Source organism: Amphiprion ocellaris, chromosome 24 (genome assembly GCF_022539595.1).
Source record: "Amphiprion ocellaris isolate individual 3 ecotype Okinawa chromosome 24, ASM2253959v1, whole genome shotgun sequence".
Taxonomy (NCBI): Eukaryota; Metazoa; Chordata; class Actinopteri; family Pomacentridae; genus Amphiprion; species Amphiprion ocellaris.
Genome location: NC_072789.1, coordinates 7,313,379 through 7,337,297, shown reverse-complemented (window position 1 = coordinate 7,337,297; position 23,919 = coordinate 7,313,379). Strand labels below are relative to the sequence as shown.

General features: G+C 38.7%; 2 protein-coding genes across 5 annotated transcripts in view; one reads left to right on the top strand and one right to left on the bottom strand.

Moving 5' to 3' along the window:
* LOC111563567 (gamma-aminobutyric acid receptor subunit gamma-3-like) overlaps window positions 1-23,919 on the bottom strand; it is a 115,826-nt gene that overhangs the window by 38,429 nt on the left and 53,478 nt on the right. For both annotated transcript variants that reach the window (XM_023262683.3, XM_035944671.2), the window contains exons 4-6: window positions 10,193-10,284; window positions 9,620-9,751; window positions 5,083-5,165 (exon numbers count right to left, since the gene is read on the bottom strand). In XM_023262683.3, coding sequence (XP_023118451.2) covers window positions 5,083-5,165; window positions 9,620-9,751; window positions 10,193-10,284 — 307 coding nt within the window. The remainder of the gene's footprint in view (window positions 1-5,082; window positions 5,166-9,619; window positions 9,752-10,192; window positions 10,285-23,919) is intronic.
* Window positions 9,653-23,919, top strand: part of LOC111563566 (gamma-aminobutyric acid receptor subunit beta-3-like) — a 157,532-nt gene continuing 143,265 nt past the window's right edge. For all 3 annotated transcript variants that reach the window (XM_035944669.2, XM_035944667.2, XM_055008416.1), the window contains exon 1: window positions 9,653-9,792. The gene's annotated coding sequence lies outside the window, so the exon portion shown is untranslated. The remainder of the gene's footprint in view (window positions 9,793-23,919) is intronic.

Here is a 23,919-nt window from a genome sequence, read left to right as displayed (position 1 = left end):
ATATCACAGACATTCAGGTCTGTGTCATGTTAGAATAGTAATACACTAAGCTTGTGTTTTACTTTACAGTATACAGTATATTGCACCATCAGATTAGACTGAGATTATTTTTATGAATTTCCAGTGCCTGTGGAACAATTTAATGGTGGAAGCTTCCATTTTGTTCTGTAGCTGTCAGGTGATTGACAGGAGTGAACTACAACTACTTAAAGACTTTCTTGCACACATCCAGTTACCAACTGACCCTCAATCACAGCCGGCATTCTGTAATATATATATATATATATATATATATATATATATATATATATATATATATATATATATATATATATATATATATATATATATATATGTATATATGTATATATATATATATATATATATATATATATATATATATATATATATATATATATATATTTCATGATATGTGCAGGTATATCCTACCAATACAACCTCACAAATGGTGGTCTTTACAAAGTGATTGCAGCCCGCTACAGACGCTAATAACTGTATGAAGGCAAAGTGCTTGCAGTCATAGCTATGTTTTTTTCTGGCTACAGTGCCCTCAAAAATACAGTAGCTTAAAAGCTTCTTTGTCATAAGACTCAAACCACTAATTCTAAACATGTTTGCAAGGTGTCAGTCTGCCTGCATAATGTCTGTCAGGAACACATCTGCTGTCAAAAGAAACATTCTGAATTAATAAAAAAGATTAGCGAGGCCATGAACGCATCCATCAAGTTTATAATGTTCTACCTCAATAAATGTAATAGATTGCAGCCATAATGGGGAGACTTCTAATTTGCTTCATTATGAAGAGACAGAACCTTTTAAAAGCCTTGTACATTAAGCTCCTTCGAAATCATAATACATTAACAGCCACATGCCTAGAGTGGTAAGAGACACTAAGCGAGAGGTGGATGTTACAGTGCATAAGAAAGCCTTATATATTTGGACTGTAGAGAAAAGTGAGGACCAACTGTGACTTTATTATCAGATGTCTCCCTCGGGTGCAACGACTGGTCCTCTCTGCCTCCCTCTCTACAGCGTCTACAGCAGATCCTCATCTCGCAAACCATCTGCTGCGGAATATGCCATTTGTAGGCTGGCAGCACGTTCAAGCGAAACAGACGGCAGCGGCCTGAGAGAAACACTTGCTGCTCAGTTTATGTCGTGTTGTACTGTTACGGAGCCTCTCAATGGATGGATGGCTTATCAGAGATGTTTGAATACCTGGAAAGCAGCTTTACTTTCCAAAAGAGTTGACCCACGTGCAGATACCGACATCTATGCTGCTGTCTCTAAATAAGACATATTCATACGGAAGAACTGTGTCAATATTAGGTGTAGTTAAAAATCTCCAGCTCACTGGGCATTTCGAGTTTGTAGTAATTTTGTAATTTTCCTTGTTCCTTAAGTGTTGGGATCTTACACAGATCAGAAAAACCTGAGTCACAGCTACATGTATTTTAAATGAGGATACATTTTGTGATCACACTTTAAATTATATTCCAAAGACAGCCTCACAAACAAGAATCCGAGCTTGCATTTGTAATCGTTTTGCTGAGAGGCCAAATCTAAAAATACACCATGAAATTATGCAGTGTTGTTTTTTTTAAATCAAAATATGTTTGAGCAATTATGATTAGCTATCACCATGTTGATTCGTTGGCAGCATTCTGCTTCAGCAAATACAAGACTTTAAGGCTTTAATTCATTGTTATTGAACACACTAACTGCTCATCCATTCCAGCTACAGACAGGAAAAATGCACCCACATGGGCTGCTGCAAATCCTTTCACCGAGGAAAGAGGCATAATGGAAGTCTATTTGTGGTCAATTGCTCTTTTACTAACTACAGCGCTGTAACATCCACTCTCATCACACTGTGAACAAATTGTATGTATGTTTGAAAATAGTCAATAGATTATCCGAGCTCAATGCTGAGCGGAGGTTCAGTAAAGGCTTCTGATGAATACTGCCATCTGTAGTCGCATCAGGTAATGATTATTGCCTAAATCGAATCATATCTCACAGAGGAAAATGTCTTAGCCAACAGAATGGCCTGTCATACAAAATCAAATGTGATTTTGATGCTTTTTATGGAATGGGTGGGTTTATTAGGTGCTAAGGAGACTAATTTCTTGCCAGCAATAAGACATTTGTAATGTAGCAGCCATACTGCCATTTCCATCCACTTTATATATGTTTATATATATTTATCTATAGCAAAATGTTTTTTGTTTTTTGCTTTCTTGTAAACAGATGGCTAAGAAGACAACACTTTCATATCAGTATAATTTATACATGCAGTTTTATTCCTACTACAGTAGGTATGTGTCAGGTCATTTCTAACACAGTGAAACACACAGGGTTTCTGTGGATGTTTCTCTATGGTTGGCAGGAACTTTGTGGTTTTATACGATATAGGATCTGGTTAGGTTGCAGATCAGGCTGCGGTGCTGTGTCGCTACAGGATTTCTTTCAAAATTTGGAACCTCCCATTGTGTTTGATGAAACGCATGTACAAATCAGTGCACCTTGCAAGTCCAGCAGTGACTATTTCAACTGCAGCACTTGAAATGATGAGTTATATAGGTGTGGGTGACTGACAAGCCCCTTGTTTTCCTGGCACATGCATTACTTGCAATGCAGACTTGGACAGAGGATGAAACTGGGCTGAATTGGCCCAAAAAGTCTTCATATAGTCTCTTGCAGACAGACAGCTGTGGCACCACAGACATGAGGTTATTGTTATTATACTACTTTTCTAATCTGCAGGAATCCACTTGGAAGACTGTGTTCTATACATGCGCTATAGGTCATATATATATATTTTTGCACATGTGCACTACTGCTGAGCATGTGCACTATTGCCCTTGTAGCATAGTCACAATGTAGCCTGCCCGTGCAGACACAAATTTTGGGCTCCACATGGATGTTTGCAGAGGTGTACGTGTGGGCTCCTGTGGACTCCTGTGGACTCACAAGTGATGAAAGTATCACCCTGGCCTAAGACGACAATCAGCAGTCAGCTAGCTTAGTTTAAGCATAAAGAGAGGAAGAAGTCATGATAACCCCTAAGTGCTTCTGACTGACTCAGTCTGAACTGAGCTAACCTTTTGGATGAGAGGTGAAATGTTTTAAGTAACCAAAAAGAAAAGTCCAGTTGCTTTTTACTGAGGCACTCAGGTTTACCAAGACCTAGAATCTACACAGACAGAAAATATATATATATATATATATATATATTTTTTTTTTTTTTTTTTTTTTTTACCAAGTAGAGCTTAAATAACCCGATATCACGATTTTCCTTACAAAGCACAACTGTTATTTTTTCTTTTTACAGTTTGTATTTTCTGGAATATATTGCCAGTTTAGGCTTAAGAAAAACATCACTGAAACATAACATTATTCTCAAACATCCATGAAAACACTGATCTAACACATACTGCTCCTAAAGATTGTTTTACCTTGTTTGTTTCTTTGGATATACTGTAAATGATGGGAACTTCTCTGCTAAGCCAGGTTTAAAAGGCAGTTGTGTTTAGTAACCGTACCAAGCCTCAGTGTGGATTACAAATTAGCATTTTTGTTTCTGTCCTTCCTGCCGGTACACCTCATGTCCTGCATTTTGGTGCTCCATATTCTGATTTACCCTCAGACTCAGGAGCAGCTCCACTGAGGTCCTAACCATCTTTTTCATTTGGTCATTTTTCTGAATCTAATGACCCACTGGGAGGCAGAACTAGTGTCTGCACAGCTCCACATCAATTATTTGTAACTGACTTACAATTAAACTTTGAATTAAATTAATTTTAGGAGTGAAACCATCAGTAAAATAGTGTATTTTAGTGTAAAATGTGATTAAAAATGAGTAAAAATCGGCATTCATATTATAGAACAGCAGTATTTCTGAAATAAGACGTCTTTGAGAGGTAGCTCGGCAGTGTCTAACTTCAGGACTTGAGCTGTTTTCACTGCAGCATTTGTGAAGTATTCTGAGCATCCCTTTACAGTCGCCAAACAATCAAATTGCATTTGTGCTTATTTTATAAGGAACTGCATGGAGATTTTGTGGCTGTGAAATGGAAGAAAACCTGCACTGCAGTTGCAATCGTATTTTAATGTGTTCCTGTTTAGAGAAGTAAAATTTGATCGCTGTTTTATCACCACAGACTGACCACTGCAGTAAACTCCATTCTATGTGAAATTTAAAGTCTGTTTTATCTGAGAGAAATTATAGAGGAACAGAGTGTTTTCACACAGCTTTAACTTTTCAGTTCTTCAGCAGAAGTAATTATTAGGCAGGCCCTTATATATTCTGTTTACATTAGTTTTAAACGTTCACACCACTGCCCACTCATTTTCCAGAACTGATTTAATCACTCGTCTTTTTGTTGAACTGACAATCTTGGGCGATTTAACTAATATAATTTCTGCCCCCTCTTCATACAATGTCTTCTCTTTGGCTGATATTTAAAGCTCCAGCATCAATCACTTGAACTTCAGCTGAGACCTCTAAATGCAGTCTTAGTAAATACCCTGCTAAAAATTTTGCACTGCTGACAGTAATATGAGACAGGTTTATTAAATATCCCTCTATATAGTATACACAGCTGATCCCCAATCCCCTGATCAGTGATTCCCTCTGAAACTGGAACACCCCTACTTAGGGTATTCCCTACAGACTCTCAAAAGTCTGCTTCTCCCAGCATATTAAAACAGTTTAGGGTTCTTCTTTTGCTGAGGTGGCTCAGTAGCTGAAGTTGAGTTTATGCTAATTAGGTGCAGTTTTGTTCCCCATTTTGGCATTAATATCATGCTTTTATTCCCACCTGCTCAGACCAACTTAAAGATCATTTTTTTTTTTGTTTTTATCTGCAGCATAACACTTCCCTGCTGTTAAATCTGTCAATACAATTTTTTTCCTCCATTTGTGTTCATGAAGTTCCCCATCTGCTTTTGCTGGTTTACTTTAGCATGTATATAAACATAACCATGCATGAATATCTGCGTATTTGTGTCTCTGTGTGTGTTTTTCATGCATGCGTGTATGCTATTGCCAATATTCACAGCTGGAGAAGACGAGAGGACAGGAGTGTTCGTCCATTGGGAAATTGTGGAGTTGCAGCTGGCATTCTGCGTTGATGGTCATCCTGTAGAGGGAGAGAGACACAGAGAGACAGAGACACTTAGACAAAGACAGTTGAGGCAGTGAAAGTACTTCAGATCCTTCATTTCTCGGGCCATGAAGCACATAGTGTTAATGCACCGCATTCATCACTGCTTATATTGCATATGAAGCACTGGCTTCAAACCAGATGGTGCAGGATCACACTTGGTTGCTTTGCTGATGTGTGAAATCCCTCAAAATGAGAGAAGTGTTTCCTCATCAGCACCAACATGTTTTCTCAGTCAGGTCAGGGCCCAAAGGTTTGTGAGCTTTCGAGCATCAGGAGTACTTAGCAACGATCGCTGGACAAGTCAATACAGCAGCTGTTTTGGGGAAACAGCAATGATCACAAAGACACAGGGGATTAGTTTAACATGAAAAATATTAACCTAAATCCAACTCAGTTTATTTCCACTGTGTGTTACTTTAATATATCATCCGAAATTATATTTTTAGGAGATAAAGTATGGGCTGCAAAAATGGGACCAACAGGAGATTTTTCTTCAGCTGGATTTGTGTTGTTATGTTGGTAAAATTTCTCATTAATTGACTGACTGAGAGAACAAAAGAGGAGTCTCAGTCAAAACAGGAAGAGGGCTGCCTCGCTCTCTTGTTTGTAGGTGAACAAAGTGCAGATGATGTACAATTCTAATTTGCATACTTCCTCGCTTCTCAGCCTGTCAGGAGCCAAAGAAAGCCAAATTTGGGCAAGAGAGCGGAGCTGAGGTGAAAAGAACAAGCAGCAACGAACACAGCGGAGACTTGAGTGTGAGAGATGTGTCAGTCGAGGCAAATATGCCCCCAAACATACGCCTCTTTAAGACTTAATATCCTTTTAATGAAACAATAATTTTCAAATTCATCACAGAGACACGCATTAGCAGAAGTGAAATTAGCTATTAAAGCCCAAACATTTTGGGGCAAGTTAGTGATTGTGAAGAGGAATTTCTTTTTTCACATTTATGAGTAGAATCAGTCTTCCTGGGAGCCAACATACAGCGGTCTTTAGAAGTCACTTCCCTGTTAGTATCTACACACAGCTGTGTGGGGTGCAGATGCTGGGAAACTATTTTTGTCATCATTACAAATGCCTGGTTTGGCAGACACAAGTCAACACCTGTTATGCACAGATGCTTTGCTTTATAAAGCTAGAGTAAAGAAAAATACTTTAAATACAAAATTAAATTAGAATTTCTATCTAAACCATTAAAGAGCCAAACTCACTAAGCAAGAAAAAAAGAAAACATCTTGTTAACTGCCTTCTTAAAGCTGAACATATTTTTATGTAGTTTGCAGAAAACTAAGAATGTTAACACTCTTGTAATAATGTTTGCTTTTGCACACTGAGGAAAATTAGCAAACATCTGGAGTTACGCTACTCACTACTGAATGAAACATTAATGTTATCTTACATTTTAGTTGTGTTTGTTCCCTCTTATTAGTTAAGGAGAACAACAATAAAGTGACCTTATGCCAACTATAATTTAAGTAATTACTTTCCTTCCAGGTCTTTGGCTTGCTAATAGCTATCCTATGTTTACAAGCTAGTTTCATTTGTTTGTCTGCTGTTTGGTCCTCGGCAAGTATCGTGCAGTTGGTTTATCAGATTTCACCCAAAATAGCTGCAGAAAGCGATGTTGATGCAAGTTTGTACAAGGAAAACCAAAACACTAAGCCGAACTGACACTAAAACATTCTGTAGAACTGAGGGGGAACAGCTGCGCTGGTGGATAATTCTGTGGCTTTGTCATTATGAGTGACTCCTTTCATTTTACACATAATCATTAGGTCCTTTGTTAATTTAAAAATATTGATTACTGAAGCTTTACACTTGGGGCTGTTTTATAGCAGAGCATTTTAGTCTTGAACCAGTGGACTCCTGCTGATAATGTGCGTATTTATGGCTCAGTTTTGAAGCTCATGGTCACAGTGTTATTAACCGCTACAACACCCCAAATCATACCCCTACAATTATGGGTTAGATTTTAGGTAATAATTACAACAGTGAGAAGTAAGCTTTCTCCAGTCCATTTATAGATAGCTGCCTAAAAAGCCACATTTCACCTATCTGAGTATTTGTACAGGCAGGCATCACAGTATACTGAGAGCTAACTGACCCTCACCAGTCAAGACAAATATGTTGAAATACTAGAGTCCTAGCGAAGAACCTTAGAGTCATTCAGTATGTTTTTGTTTGTTTTATTTGCTTCTTCATGACAGCATCTGAACCGTCCTGACACAGCTGGAGCTGTGCATCTGGTCCTCCAAGAGGCCTGAAAACAAACACTCATGGTGGTTTTTTGTTATTTGACCGCAGTCTAGCTTGAAATCCTGCATACACAGGTGAAATTGGATCCTCAAGACAGAAAATGCTCATGTCGGAGCTTGAGGGTTCATAAACCCAGATGCCACTCAAATTTAAAAAGAATTGGTCCACTCAAATCCTGAGTGTTTTTTTCTGTAGACAGAGACACAGAGACAGTTATTTCGCCATAAGGCCATGAGCAAACACACACACAAACACACAACCCTCTGCTGTGTGTTGTTTTTACCACTGAGTAGCTGTCAGAAAGAAAATAAGATGAACAGAACCGCATGACATATTGGAAGAGAACTTTTTATCTGAATGTCTCAAGGGTATATCAAGGCTTTGTAGCAAAAGCTGATTATCAAATTCCAATGAAAAAAGCAAAAACATTGATGATATTTACAATCTAAAGTAAGTCAAATCATAGTTCTGTTGCAGTCTATTTACAAAAATAGATGGCATACGTTATCTCTGTCCAAACTGTGACCACTGTTGTCTTTAAAAGAGTGTTTAGATCAGGCAGACTCCTGACTGTTGTCCTGATCAGCTTTCTGTCATTAAATATGCTTGAGGAGTTCTGCTTTAGTGCTCATTGCTAAGCTTGTATGCAGTTGTTTTATCTTTAAAGTGAACCAGTTAGTGTCTCAGAGTTTTGCTGGGTCTGAAGTGAACCAGAATGTTGTCGGCCTGCCTGTTATTCTTGTCTTCTCTGTTACATTTTGCCACATGTTTTTCCAGATCTTGTTTCTATCTTCATGAGGTCCCAGTTGGGATTGTTTTGTAAGTGATTTTTATAATGTATGAGCCCTCATTTCCTTTTGCATAGCCCAGTACTGAACGGTTCCAATAACCCAGACTTATGTTTCACTGGGTGGCAGGAGTCAAACAGTCTGTGTAGCCCTGGACAGGTTTTTTTTTCCTGACACCCTCCCTTGTGAACTCACACATCACCTCCAGTTGATACTGAACATTCTGTGAAGGCTTCTACTTCTTGGGGTTTGATTTTGATTCGTCCACGTCTGACCCAGTGGCTGGGAGTTGTTCTCTTGAAAGGGCTCGGTGCTCTTATTTTCCCACTTCCTCCCTGTATAGACTGACCACAATGGGTGGCCCTGAACAGCAAATGGCACAGCTGTGCTTTTGTCTGTAGAAACAGTCATTGTACTTGAAATAAGTGGTGGTTAGATGGACGTCCAGCAGGGCACATATCTGAGTGGGGGAGAAGTCGGTTCTGTTGTTTAAAGGACTTTCTGACAGAAGTCATTTTCTGATGGCCCCCACTGCCTCAGATGTAGCTACACAATTATAATGGTGACATCATATGAAACCATGGTTACATCTGTGACCACTTGTTGGCAAAATCTGTGGAGTTTTGGATGTTAATGCTGCTGATGATAGGTCTGGCTGGGGCTTCTTCCTGGTGTATCTTTGGAAGTCTACATATATGTGATGGCTTCTCCAGGGTAAATCTGCTCATCTAAAGGACAGTCAATGGTTCTCTCCTTTTCCAGCTGTTGTAAGCAGTCTGTGGACTTCTTTTAGTATCTGCTGGTGGGGTTTAGAATCAAAGTCTCATAGATGATCTACAATTGCTAAAAGGTTTTAGCAGAAGTTGAAAATGTAACCTTCATTAAGTCGGGAATTCGCACAGGACTGTTAGGTTGCATTGGTTTTGCTAGGTGTAACTAATAAATTGACTGTATTTGCAACTGCTTTATACCACTGTGAAGTTTATTGAAATCCACTGACCTCTACTGACTGCAGTTTTTGAAGCCATGCATATATTAGCACATCCAGGATGGTGATACATTGCTGCCTGCCTCTGCACAAAAACAAGCTATAAAGGAAAATCCATGCTCACTGCAAACTGTTGAAAAATTATGGGTGATGTAACAATGACCTCAAAAGTCTTGGGTGCCTGCATTAAATCACTAACAATTTCATATTGATTTCAGTGAATATGGGTTTATACACTGTCAGCAGTTGACATTGAGGGTCACAAAAGAGGAAGTTATTTACATTTGAAAGGAGCGCTACCTGTCATTTATTCCCCGTTGTCGCTCTACTCAGGGATTTATATTCTTCATGTGGCTGTACTGTGCGTTTTCATGTGTTTTGATGGCTTTTACCTCAGTGTGTAAAGTATTTTTCCATTGTTCCAGATCCGGAGCAGCTGATTGGGTGTTGTTATCCAGTGAGAATCAGCATTCTTGGAATTCCTAAAGATGGTGTCGGGCAGCCAGATCAGGCCGACCATATTGCTGGTGGAAGAAAGAGGCAGACAAACAAGGGAGAACAGAAGGTAAGAAATGACTGCTGCTGAATTCCTTCAGATTTCCCTGAAATGCATGACGCAGCTCCCCTTCCCAATAAGAGGATAATAAAATACTCGGGTGACTTGGGGAAAACAAAGCACATCAATCAATGTGTTCCATTAATTACAGGCCTCTTCCCGAGAGAGAGAAGAATGTTGTTCTCAAATGAGATATTCACAGTATGAAAATGTTCAAACACAATAGTTGCTACGGTGGAAAGAAAGACTCACAGCAGCATCTTGGAGATACAGCGAATTTAAACAACAAAGAAAATGCTGCAATTGCTGGTAGATATGTGTCAGTACAGCCACATAGGTGACATATTTAGGAGTCTATAAATAAAGCTGCCTGTGTGTGTGCAGTGTGTCCTCAGTAAATCCAGAATACCTGTTGAGGGTGAGAATCCGCATGCTGCTGCTGTTGTACCGCAGACGGGTGTCCACCCAGGTCTGGGCGAAGATAATATCGATCTGGTACTCCTGGCGAAAGAAAAGTAGAGTCAATTTACTGATCTGACCATCCTTTTCAGAGAAGCGTAGAGACAGAGAAAGATGTGCACGGTGAAGTCTGAGTGCTAAGCAGCCTCGGTCGAGTCCTTCTGGAGGAGCCGCTGTTTGTTTGAACACAAATGTGTCCACATCAAAGAAAATACTAAAGCAGCACGGCACTCACTGGAAACATTCAATTACATATTATGCTTTTGATATGGAAATTAAAGTACACCATCTCCCAAACTGTTTACTTCAGCATATTTGCTTCACCTCAGTATTGACCCCTCTTCTAATTGTGAGATGTAGCGTGAGAACATCGACTCAGAATTACTTAGCAGGTAAAATAAGTCAAAGAATTTACCCTGCTTTTATTGTTAGAATCTCCTCTGTATGTCTAGTGCTGAACAGTCCCTGTTTATGCCTTTTTTTGCAGCACACAGTAACTTAAATCCTTGAAAAAGTGGATATGAATATACTTTTATTTCCCCAAAGTGTTAAAGGCGAATTTATTTTCATAGTCCAGGTGCCTCAAAACATCGATTTCAAGTTTTCTGAAAAGCTTTTTTCCTTGGTGGGTCTTCTGGTATTATTGCAGCAGCTGCATTTGTCAGAGAGAAGTGTTGCACTAAAAACATAAAAAACAGCAAAAATCCAACAGGCAGGAACTGGATTGTTATTAAAATATCCACCCATCTTATTGATTTCAACAAGCACCTCAACTCTACCATGACTGGTGCCTGGTGCCACAACTTGCAAATAATGGCTAAATATAACCAGACAAAATATAACTGACAAACACTGTCATTCATTGATCCTCACTGTCTTTGAAGCTGTAATTAAAAGCATTTGGATACATGTGGCTTCTGCTGACAGTCGGCAGCTTAATGGCTGCTGTTGTTGCACTTATAATTATGAGGCTTTGACTTTTTATACAGTAAGCGGGATAATTTATCATACTTTTGTCTCTGAAACATATATCCAACACATCCTTCCCTGCTTCCTCGCTACACACCGACATGCTGTCACCTGCTGCTGTTATGTATCATTTCATAAGTCCTTCTTCCTCCACCCCAGCATCTGCCTGTAGGCTGCGACTGAACACTATCACTTCCCACTCATTGTCCTCATGTCCTTTTGGGAGGGTGACAGACTGGGGGAGTGAGTGTGGGCTTTGACCATGTCTCACCCCTCAGAAAAGTGGGAAAACCGAGTGGGGAGTGAGTACATCACAACGTAAATACAAAATATCAACACTGCACGTATTGTACATTAAGATGGCTTTCTAAAAATATTAATATTCACTTTGTATTGTCTATGAATGATTTTTTTTGATGAATACAGAAATGTTTCTCTTAAACTAAACTAACTCTGAGGGATGAATACAGTGTTTTGGACTGAACTGAATTTCATTTATGGGGTCATTCTGCCTCAATTCACCGAATGTCCCACGTCTGACATCTTCAGTTTAGCTGATATTTAAATTGGTGGATGTTGATGAAGTTGACCAAGTGTAAAATCCGGGGTCATAGGTAACATTAGTGTTTGAGTTAAAAATCCTTAACCCTTTGATGCACAACATGGGTCAAGAAATACCCATTTTCCATTGAATATAGGTCACTTTAGACCCATGTTGTGCATCAAAGGGTTAAAGAGGAATGGTACACCATGTATTATTGCTACCAACTGTCCCCAACACAATGCTACTATGTGACTCACTCTTTGCTGACAAGACTATAATGAAATTAAACATATTTTGATAATGAAATCAAAAACAAGTCAAAATATATATGTCTGACATATGCATGTGATTGCTTCTGGTGCCACTTTTCTTAAAATTATTGGAGCACTATGAGTTGGAAAACCATGCTTTTTCTTTTAGCCCAGTTCCAGTATTATACAATTCTTTCAGTTGAGACACTATTGGAGTGGTGTCACCTTTAATAAGTGCTCAGTGGATGTTATATCTAACTGGTTTGTATTACTCTATTAAAGCAGGGTTGTACCATAAAGGAACATATGTACATATCAATGAGCCTGCAAAAAAACCCCTGCACTCTAGCTACATTATTTCTCCAAATGACCCCACCCCTCTAAGGATTTTTAAACTCAAAAACTGATGTTTCCCCTGACCCCAGAGTTTACACATTTTACTGAATAATTTATGTATGCAATGAAAAAAATGGGACAATCAGGAGTCGGTCATGTGTGAACTTTTTAAAATTTGGTGAACTGAGGTGGAATGATCCTATGAGAAGTGCTGACTGTAGCTGGATAATTAGGGGTAAAGCTCAGATTGTTTTTACGGATACCATGGGATAGGCCAGATCTTAAACATGTTTCTGAGCTGTAAACTAAATGATGTTCATCTAAAGTGAAGAAACACATTAATGATGGTGTTAATATTGACTTTTCTTACTAAATTTACTGCATAGAAATGCATTTCATGACTTGAATATGACTGAACACACTGATGTCAAGGCCAATGCTGCCATCTAAACAACCATCTTGAATTTCTCTACTTCTTGATAAAATTTCCATAAGAAAAAAAAGAACATTAATGTGCTGTAAACAGAGGTAGGCAGCCCACCTCCATCAGCCCCTAGCTTTGAGTGTCTCATTTTCATATAGATCTTGATCAAAATTCATCATCCACACAACAGAGCACAACAGCTTCTACTTGTGCATTTGACAGCTGTGGAAACATTACCGGATTGCGTTATTTCCCTTCAGATGCTCTTTTCTACCATCCTTCTGACTAGAGCAGGTGTGAAGTGGCATGAGGAAGTTCAGGACTTCTGTCAGTGGACTGGTCCTGTGAGGGCTGGTCTTTTTGTCCCAACCCCAGTGTTAGTACCCCATATACAGATTACAACAGGTTGCCTTAGCTGCAGCAACATGGCTGATGAAATCTGTAATGCAGCAGGTGCCATCACAGCTGAAAGTATTTAACACTACAGTGCATGTTTCCAGCACTCATTGCTGAAACATGAATGCAAGAGAAAAATCATGGCTGTCAGTGCAGAGAAGTTGTGGCAAAAAACAAACAAACGTGGTGCTCAGTAAACTAATTGAATGTTTTTTGTTAACCTTGAGGTTTCAATGCACCAGTCCCACTGCAAATGAGACAATTTCCAAGGTTTAACTGTCAGACTGAATTTTCTGCAGCCCAGCAGTCAAAATGATTTGTTCAGTACTGTACAGGCTAAATAAACAGGTGAACACGGCTGTGAACAAGACAGAGATAGGATAAAAAGGAGAGAGCAGCACAGATCCAATTAGAGATGCGCTATTAAAAGGGATTCTGTGACTGTGGAGTGAATAACAATACATTCTCATGATCAGGTTCAGTCAAGCTATTTATTGTTGCTTTACAATACATAGAATGAATGGCAAGTATGTTCCAATACTTTACATAATCTTTGCTTGCATGAATAGGAAAACAAACTATACAAACTAACAGGTTTTAGTCACTGCAGTAAACAATACCCTGATTGACAAAAATGTGCCACTTTGAATTTGGTCTATCAGCCTCGGCTCCAAGACCTGGCTGCTCAGGACCACTAATGTTTGCTTCACTGGATTCTGAAGGAAAAGTTCTCCATCTCAGAAGAACCCTATGAGGCATAGATGTGGCAGATTCTGTGTTGCAACTACTGCCTCACACATACCCTCCCTTTCTCCCGTCTCAGCCTCTTTCCTACATTTGAACATTTTCCAAAACGATGCAGTGGGTGGAGGTGGGCTCAGAACTCGGGGTAAAGTTACACTTTAATTGCTGAAACTATATAACATTTATTTAATGAAGTAAGTTCCTCTGCAATTAAAATCTCATTCATCAAAAATAGGATATGATTTAAAAAAATACTGCAGGATCGAGCAGAAGCAGTCGAGGATTTAACACATTTTAACACCCTGGAGTCAGACAATGGAGAAACAGTAGCAGCTATTCACAGCTTCCTATCTCATAGGGGCTGAGGACCTCCAACATGGCCAGCAGAAGGTCAGTACATCAGCTGGAAGTCCGCTATAGAATGTAAACAAGGCGGACACCTCAGTGATAAGGTCAGACAGTAGGAACTCATTCACAATCTTTGGCTGATATGAAATGTACGAGAAAAATACAATATTACTACTATATACTCCTGTTTTGAGACTGTGTCTTAGGGATTATGTTTGACAAAGAGCTGATCTGGGTTTAAGGGGATGGTATGCAATTACAGGAGGATTTTCTGTACAGGACGGTTTTATTTCTATGCTTTAGTAATTTTTGTCATCCCAAACTTTGTAAGGTGACCCAAAAAAGATGCACAGATTTTTATATCTTGTGGTGTTTGAATCGCTCCCCAAACTTCACGCAGTGTCACTCTTTTTGTAACCTTTCCGACCTTTTCCAAAAACAAGCAAATGAGACCTAACCTTCTTACTACAGCTGTCACCAGAATCCCTTTTGTTACTGTCGCCATGCATGACCTTTGGTGGGTAACGATAGGGAAACACCACACTGTTGGTGACGCGCCCATATTTCAGACGGCTAAACCACCAAGTGTTATATGTTATGACTGGTGCAGATGAACTCGTCAGGCAATCCCCAAATGGGATTTTCTGCTCTGACTTTGGACCTTTAGGGGACTATATCTGCAAGACAAGGCACTGAAGCAGGTGCATTATTCATAGACATTATGCGAAACAATGAAGCTGAGTGTGGGGAGATATCTGACTGAAATTAACTACGAAGGCTTGCATTATTCCCCTGGGGATCCATTTCAGAGACAGAAAACAAAGCTGTCACGGGAGTCTATTATTTATGGCCATTGACAAAAAGCAAATGAATGAAGCAGAGACCTGTAGGTGAGCTAATCAAAGGTGACTTGTATTATGTATTGTCTGCTGGAAGAAGCCGGTGTAAAGTCAGTGACTAGAAGTTCATTATTAAGGGTGTAAATATTTTATTTTAGGTTGTAAAGTATTCAAAATGTGATAAACGATTTCCCTCCTGTCCCTGACCAAGTTTTGCACAGCAGGCAACAGATACAGGAACTGCTAAAAAGCATTCATGTAATTAAAAATGTATTGTTTCTCGTGTGATCTGTGAGTTGAATGAACAGTCATTGAGAATGATGACAGAGCAGATGACAATCCTCCTTGCACAACTTCTCCACATAAAATCCCTTTCTATTTATGATACCACTCAGAATGCATTTGGCACATCAAATAGAAGCAACACACCCTAAAATATGTTGTTTACTTTGCACACAAAGGATATCAGCAGATAAACTTGAGAGAAAAACTTAAAATCTGGCTTCAGGAGTGCAAATACCAGTCAGAATTGGATAATATGAAATCCAATATTAAAGCCAAAGGATGTTGACAGCAAAGCACGTCTTACTGAAATTAATTAGCTTGACTTTAACAGTGTCAAAACAAATAGCTTCCTCCTCTTTGCAGAGAGGCAACTCGCTCTTCACCAATTACAGATGTCTTTCAGCCACAGTTTCCACATTTATTTACCCAAATATGCCTCCCAAGAGGGCAGATATACTAACTTTATGACTGTGTGTTCAATCAGAGCTTGATTGAAAGCTCCCTGAGCCAGAAATGTTTTGGCCTGAAAGTTTCTGACTGCAAACTGTCAATAAAAAAGTGTCTAGATTGGCGGTAACAGGCTTCCCAGGATTAACATTTCTCAAATCAGCAGTTAGAGTGAGTCATCTATTGTTTGCCACTCGCTCCTTCACTCATTACGTGATGTGAGGTCTTGGTGAGAGTAAAAATTTGGAAGAAAATAAACAGAAAGAAAGGACATAAAATTTAAATGACAAATAATTCTGTTTAGTAAATTTTACTCTACTACTACTACTGTGTATGTAGAGTTCATGCTTACTTCATTCCACTACTCCTACCACCATACTAAAGGAGATGGTATTTCCATTCAAACATTATTTCCAGTCACTTCTGTTTTACTACTTTTAAACATTGTGCCAAACTTGTTGTAGAACAAATTATTTTAAACCAACAGAGTAACTCTGTCTTCTGATAATTACATTATTACACCACTCAACTGCCTTCTCAGTTACATTTTGGAAGAAACTTATTTTCAGGTAACTGTGTGACATTGGAAAACTTTCCACTTTCAAAGAGCCACACAGTCTGTGTTGGTAGGTCATCAGTAATGGGACTTCCACCCAGAAGACTGAGATTTGTGTCCTGTGTTTTCACTCCCTTCATTAGTTAGGTTTAGGTGCCAAAAGTACTTGGGTTGGTTTAGGCAAATATTTTTTGAGTTAAAATATGAGTCAGCTTACCACGGTGATGAGTCTAATATATGACTGGTTGGCTAAAAATGAGCAACAGTTGGAAAACAATTCAAAAAATGGCAGATATATTTATTGAAAATGTGTTTATGATACAACACAAAATAACTGTTTCAAGAAAAAACTATATATACAACTGAACTGCATCCTTATGTACATTTTGAACTATCACAAATTTGCTTCAAATCAACATATCTTTGCCTTTTATTTTATTGCATCACGGTTGGTCCTTTTATGCCAAACAATCGTATTTTAATGGAACCCACGCTTGTCACCCTGGTAACCCAGAAAATGGAGGAGAAGCTTCAAATATGTTGTGAAAATGGTTTGGTAACCCAAACTGTGCCATTTTTCTTAACCTCACCATGTAATTTTGCTGCCAAAACCTAGCCAAACAGCAAGTGAAAAGAAAAGCTTAAATGTTAGAATAACAGTCTGGTATAGGGCACAAACCCCAGTCTAATGGGTGAAAGTCTTGCTACTAGCTTATGTGAGTTACTTATGTGTTTCTCTCAAAATGTAAAAGAGCTTGGGAGCTAACTGCTAACACGCTAGCCAAGTATTAGTCACTTAATATAGACCTTCAAACTTAAAAAAAAAAACTTTTATTTTCTCTGTGCCATACTGTTGACTTTTTTTTTTTAAATTAGCGATAGTATGCTGACATGTCAATACTGTATTGTGAGATTTCATTATTTATACATATTAACAATGTATGAAAAATCCGTACAGCCATGCCTATCTGTAAATTCAGTGCAGACGTTGACTGAAAATACGAATAACTCTACAGGGACTGATTCCTGACCAGCTGATCAGACTGCAAATGAAATAAATTGCTGATATGTTGCTTTCAAGAAAACAGAATTGTCAAGGGAGCGTGTCCCGTTTCTATTTTTGACACTATTCTGAGCCTCCAAAACGATTTAATGAGCATTAATATTATTGACAGGCTTTAATAGATTGACTTCCCTCTGCTTTAAGCTAACATCAGTGTAACACAACACTTCCTGTATGGAATAGTTAATCCAAATTAACAGCCAGTTGTTCAGTGGCAACGCCATCATCAATAAAATCATTATCAGATGATTCAAGTTAGTTTTTTTCTCACTTTCTACAATGCATTGTAACTATGACACAGTCATCTGCTGTTAGATATCATGCAACTCTTATAATTAACTAATATTGGAATTTTTTTTTGAGTTTTCAAATAAATCTAGCAGAATTTTTAAAATATTTTTGAATGAAGGTGTTTTTTGTTTTTAATGGACTATTTTGTCAATGTCCACTTTTTCTTAAGTCTACCACCTCCAGCGATCTGCCTGCTTCTCTTGTACTGGTTTTCTTAGTGAACCTACCTAAAAAAGTGAGCTCAGCTTGCCATAAATATTTCACCATTACTGCTCACTCATAATGGACTCTGCTTTATTGCTGATCAAGTAGATGCTAGTGGGTTCTAAAACTCCCTCTTGCACTTTATTATCTTATACTTTGCAGAGAAGGGAATCTTAAACTTAAGCACAGATCACTGGGTAATGTATTTCCACAGGCAAAACTAATGCTGCATAGTTCGTATAAATATTTATAAGTGAAATATTTATATCTCCCAGACCTTGGAAAATTGGTCGCTGGACTACATTTCCAGTCCCTCAAGAAGAAGAAGAAAAAAGATAAACATGGAGGAGCTTTCAATTTCTCCAAGTCATGTGTCCTTTTCTCCGCTGGTTCTGATGGTACTTCATCATCATATTTAAATATTCTGTTTTATTCTCCGATTCTCTTCATCCACACCACTACCACCACTCCCCTTCTCCCCAAATATACACCCAGAATGCCTCACTGTTGCTTTGTCCCGGAGGCAGCCTCCCAGTGATGCTCCTTGTGTGTGACGGTAAACACGACCATTCAACCACCGCTTAGGGGTGACGGTGAACTTCTGTCACATGTGTAATAAACAAAACTGTGCTGTACCTGCGGATATGAGTGGCATTTTGAAGACTGTTTGTGTGTGAGTGCGTGTGCAGAGCTAATTTCATAAACATGCTTTTGTCTTGTTCATTCCTAAGAATCAAATAGAAAGACCTTTGAAAGAAACAAAAGAAAGTCATTTGCATACATGGCTGTTTACTTGAAGGCTGTGGGAGGCGAAATGAAAAATGATGCAGACTGTTGGCTGTGCTTCGCTGAACATCTCGCCTCAGGTCCAATCAACACCTGTGTTTCTTTGTCTGAGACTAATGATTTACTTGTGTTTGGCCTGTTAATAGTGTTAGCATTAATGAGGTATTAAATGTAGTGGCAGAGGCAGGAGTTGTGTTCACTTAGGCGACCTTGTATGGTTGATTTCATCTTTCCTGAATGAAGTTTGTCATGTTTACAATGATAGGTTGACAGGTCTGTGTCTGTGAATGTGAAGTGAAACATTCGTCAATATACAGAGATACAAGAAGAAACATACAGAGCGGATACATGGACACATCCATTTCTCCCAATTGACAAAATTTTCCGTAACAGGAAATTTAGTGATGGCCTGCTGTCAGGGCAAACATGAATTGCAAATTATTCTTGGGCTAAATAAAAAGAAGTCCTAAAGTTTTATAGGATTTCCAAGCAGCAAGTACTCCCATTCATGACTGAGTACCTCACAGTGCAGCAGCCCCTAGATGCTGGCTTTAATCAAAAAGCATCAATTTCTCTCTAGAAATCTCAGTTAATATTTCTTTTTCTATGAGTCATTACAGTCTCAATTGCTAAATTACACTCTCTAATAAGCATGCCTGTTGTAGCTTTGGAAATTATTACTGTGTTAATAAGTTTTGAATGCTTGTGAAAAGCTTTGATGGCTGTCTTGTGTCCAGTGATTGAAGGTGGGCTTGTCTGATGCTTTCCCCACCTCTTGAGCCCATCTGGACTCAGACTATTGTAGCTTTTGCTCAAAGAATTGACTGCAATGAACTATTTAAGTTGTTTAATACCTGCTGTGTTGGTACATGTGTACCTATAGTGGCTAAATCTTGGTTTAGACTCTTGTGTTGAATGTGTATCCTTCACATATACCCTACCTTACATGCATCTCATCACAAATGTAGCAGCTGTTATTGTTCCACCAATGTTCTGCCATTGTAGCCACATGCCCCATTTTCATAGCTGTACTAATTCTGTACAAAGACCCAAGTGGTTCTGATGCCTTTTTTTCACCATTTTTCAAAATAATTTCTATGCATATGTAAGTATGTGGACACAAATGTATGTGTGCAATCTTAAAATCAAACTCGTGTCCTTGAACAGAGGTAAAATTAATTAGTAACAAAACAGCAGCCTTTTAAAGCCCTCTGCCTTAATGAACAAAATCCACTGTTTCTTGTTTATCTTTCTTAAATAACTAACATGCCCATAAACCCATGTTGATACCTCCAGCCTTTTTCAATGTGTTTGAAAGGGTGATCCTTTTTCCAGGCCATAAGAGTGGTCTTTCAGGCACAAACAGCCCATAATTAATTTATATACCGATTAAAGAGTTTCACTTCAAACGCTAAATTTCTGTATGCATTGATTCTGAGGAGGAAAACAAGCGGAGGACGAGAAGGAAAAATAAGGAGAAACAGTGGAAGGTAATGAAATCTAATAAGGGCCAGGAAAGTGAGGGGCAATAATGTATATTGAAAGATTTAGGAGGAAATGAGGACATGCCGGAGGAGGAAGGCAAACAAACAGAAGACGATTTACTAGTTCTGAAATTATTGCTGTGTCAGCTAATCAATATCTGCTGATTCAAAATTGCCATATTCATAAAAATTACCACAGTTGCATTTAGTCAAGACCCAGAGTGAAAAACTACGTGCTTTATTTACATACAACACCCAGATCCACCTGTTCTGTTCACTTATTATTGTACTTGGCAACTCTTTGCGATGTACATTTCATCTTTAAAGCCTTTTTGTACTTTCAGTGCTGACTCCTGCTTGGATTCATTAGGAAGCATCCCAAAGAGAACACATATTCCACAACTCTACTGCCAGACAAGAATGCCAATTTTGGGCGATTCTGTAAAACCCCGGATTAAACCAACAATTACCACCAAATGTGTGTAACCATTTAATCACTCCAAGTAACATACTTAAAAGCAAAGCAGTCTGGAGCATTTTTATTTTAAACAGGATTTTTATGGGATTTTTTTTTTTTTTTTTTTTTGGTTCATTGGTTTCCACAATTAGACACTGAATGCCAGATTTACCAAGTTGATTTGTTTCTGGGATTTGTGACTATTTTAAACATACAGATATAACTCATTCCACCCGCAGCACATGCAGTGTGTTTACAAAGCAGTCACTGCAGGCTGGAGACACAGTTTATATGTCAAGTTTGGTGTACCTTTTGTAATTATTGCATTTACAATAATACATCTCTTTGTTATTCCTCACATTTTACTTCCTCATAAAATGAGACTGTCCATTTACATCAGTTGTTTCAGGAAAGTCTGTGAAATTCTATATGTTTCTGTGACAAAACCCTCTAGTGGATGTAGTATGTAGTTTTGAGGCAAGGAGGAGGTCGAGGTGGATAGATGGGGCGACAAAATTGGCACATTAAGACCACTATTTGTGATTCTTTTAACCACATTTCTTACTATAACCACGACAAAAAAGGTCCCCGAGCCTTTGTCGTCATGCCTTTTCCCAAACCCTTTGCCATAGAAGTCCCACATTGGTTATTTGTTTTCCACAAGTGATTTTTAACTATATATGTTTAAGCATGACTTAAATTGACAATTAACCAGGAGGGCTGGTTTCAAAATGTGTTGTACATTACCCCTAATGTAATTCCACTTGATACACTACAAATACTCAGACCCAGCTAACACTGACTCAAGTGGCACCACTTAAGGCAATTGAACAGACTTTGTGCAGCTCCCCAAGAGCCATAAAAGGCTTTACTTTTTTAAACATCCAGCAGTTCTCCAGCACACATGAAAACACAGTTTGAAGTGTAAAATCAGTGGAGTTCCCTTTTCAGACTTTGTGGCATAAACAGTGGATTCCCAGATTATCTATGGCCAAAACAGTGCATGGAAATAGATTCATAAAAACCTCAAGGGAAACTTTGGTGGGAAAAGAATTCTTACTTTTAGGGTACAGAAAGTCATAGGGCAAAAACAACCTGAAGGGTGTGTTATGGTTGTATAAAAATAAATAAATATGTAAGCAAAAATGAATAAAAATATAAACTTTATTTATTTCAGTTCTTCAGAAAGTAAGAATATTAATGGGGAGGGTGCAGTTTTCGACAGGCAAGCCAACTGAACATGGCTCCAAGTATAATGCAGGAACAAATAACTTACAATGTATTCCAAATTGTATACTTTTTCTTCTCCATTTTAGTACATAATGCACCTGCCCTTATAAAGTACATTCTGCTTCATACAGTCGAGACTACTTCCTTATAGCAGTACATGTTGAACTTTGACCCTCATTCATCACAGTCTTTAGGTTTACACCTGAATACATATTCAAGCTGCTTAGCTCACTTCAGGACTGTTAAAGCAAGACATAACGTATCACTTGACATGCCTGCCAGATGAGAAATACAAGTAAACAATTTGCATTTCATAATGATTTGCAGTATAATTAATTGTTTAAGTAGTCTTTCTTCTCTGGTTAATTGGAAGGAATTGCACAGCATTAACTAGCCATCACCAATGAGCTGTAACATCCCATTTGCACCAGCACCTACTGCACTTTGAGCTGCTCCATCTCATTTCTCTTGAGTGCTTTGCGTTCAACTAGAGTTAACATTTATTTTCTGACTCGGCAATCTCTACGAAATAAATCTGGCCTTAAGTTTTGAATGTGATTATTATGTTTGCAAGCTCAAAAAATAGGCAAAACAAGCAGAGGAATATTGGCGAATGTTTGCCAAATGTGTCCACTGTTTTCAGCAGGTGTCGTCCATTTGAAAAGGTCACATATGAAGTTATGTAAGACAAAAATCATTTTTCATTTCATTACTGGCATTGCCAAGCCATGAAGATTTCTCATCCACCTTAGAGAATGTAATTAAGCGCAGTGAATGCCATTTCATTTTTTCTGAATTAACTTACGAAGCTGTCTTCATGCTGTCTTGGCGCAAAAGGCGATGACCTTCTGCACAGCAATCAGATAACCTTTTCTTATGAATTTTCACCCTCACTCTCCCAGTACCTTGAGTCACTTTATTGCAGGTCAAGCATCAGAAAGCACACACAGCATTTCACATGCACACCCACGCATTGCGGCTATGTTAAAAGGCACTTTAAAGTGTTGTTTGACTTCTGGAAAAAGCACAGCTTTTCTGCTGTACACTCGTACAGAGAATTGTCAGTCTGAGCTTCTGTTTTGTCTGAATCATGATTACTTAACAATAAGTTCTTTATTTGCCATGAACAACAACAGGTTCATCTCCGGAAAGACTGTTGAGAAAAGAATTGAGAGACCCTCAAGTGAGCTCCATTATAGTTGTTGTGGATGTTGAGTATCATCAAACAAATACAGAGGCCTCGTACTCATCTTGAGACTCCTTGTCATTGAGTCCGGAATTGATTTACTCTCTCAGTGATGTAAAAATGATTACATTGTCAGGGATCTTGACACACACTGATTAAGAAACCATCAGAGCTGCTGTTTTTGACAGTTTGCAGCCATGATTCTCACTTGTACATTTTATTTTGTCAGATGAAATGTACAACCCAGATTTGCTGGGCTTGATTATTTATTGATGTGGGTTGAATTTAAATATACAGATAAACAAAGTGAGGCACAAAAGTGTCACATCTCTCCTACAAACACTTCATACTGTTCAGCCCAGTTTATATTTGTCATCTGACCCTGTGCTGGACCTTCCTTCCTGATCCTCCTGCTCACCTGTGTGTCATCCCCTGATCACCCAGCTCTGATTCCCACACGTACCTCACCTGTTTCTCATTACCCGCTGATTCACAGATAAACACCAGCCATCTTTCCCTTGTTGTTCGTCAGATCATTTGTCATCCCATTCTTGTTTTTGATCTTATTTTGCCATGTGGCTTTCTGATTTGCTGCCTATAATTGCCTTCCCGTGAGACAGCATGAGCTATTTATGCCTACAAATGGGTCCTCCTTGGGTGCTCACCATGTCAATGTAATCTGACAATGGACCCAGTGGATGCGGGGTTTCTCTTGAAGGAACCTTCTGCCGTGATGGAAAGCGTGCGGACAAAGATTCCTATCATTTCATAAGTTGTGGCTGAATTGGAAGATTTCAAGTTGAGCTTTCTGGCTTCTTTCCTGGTATCCTGCTAGCC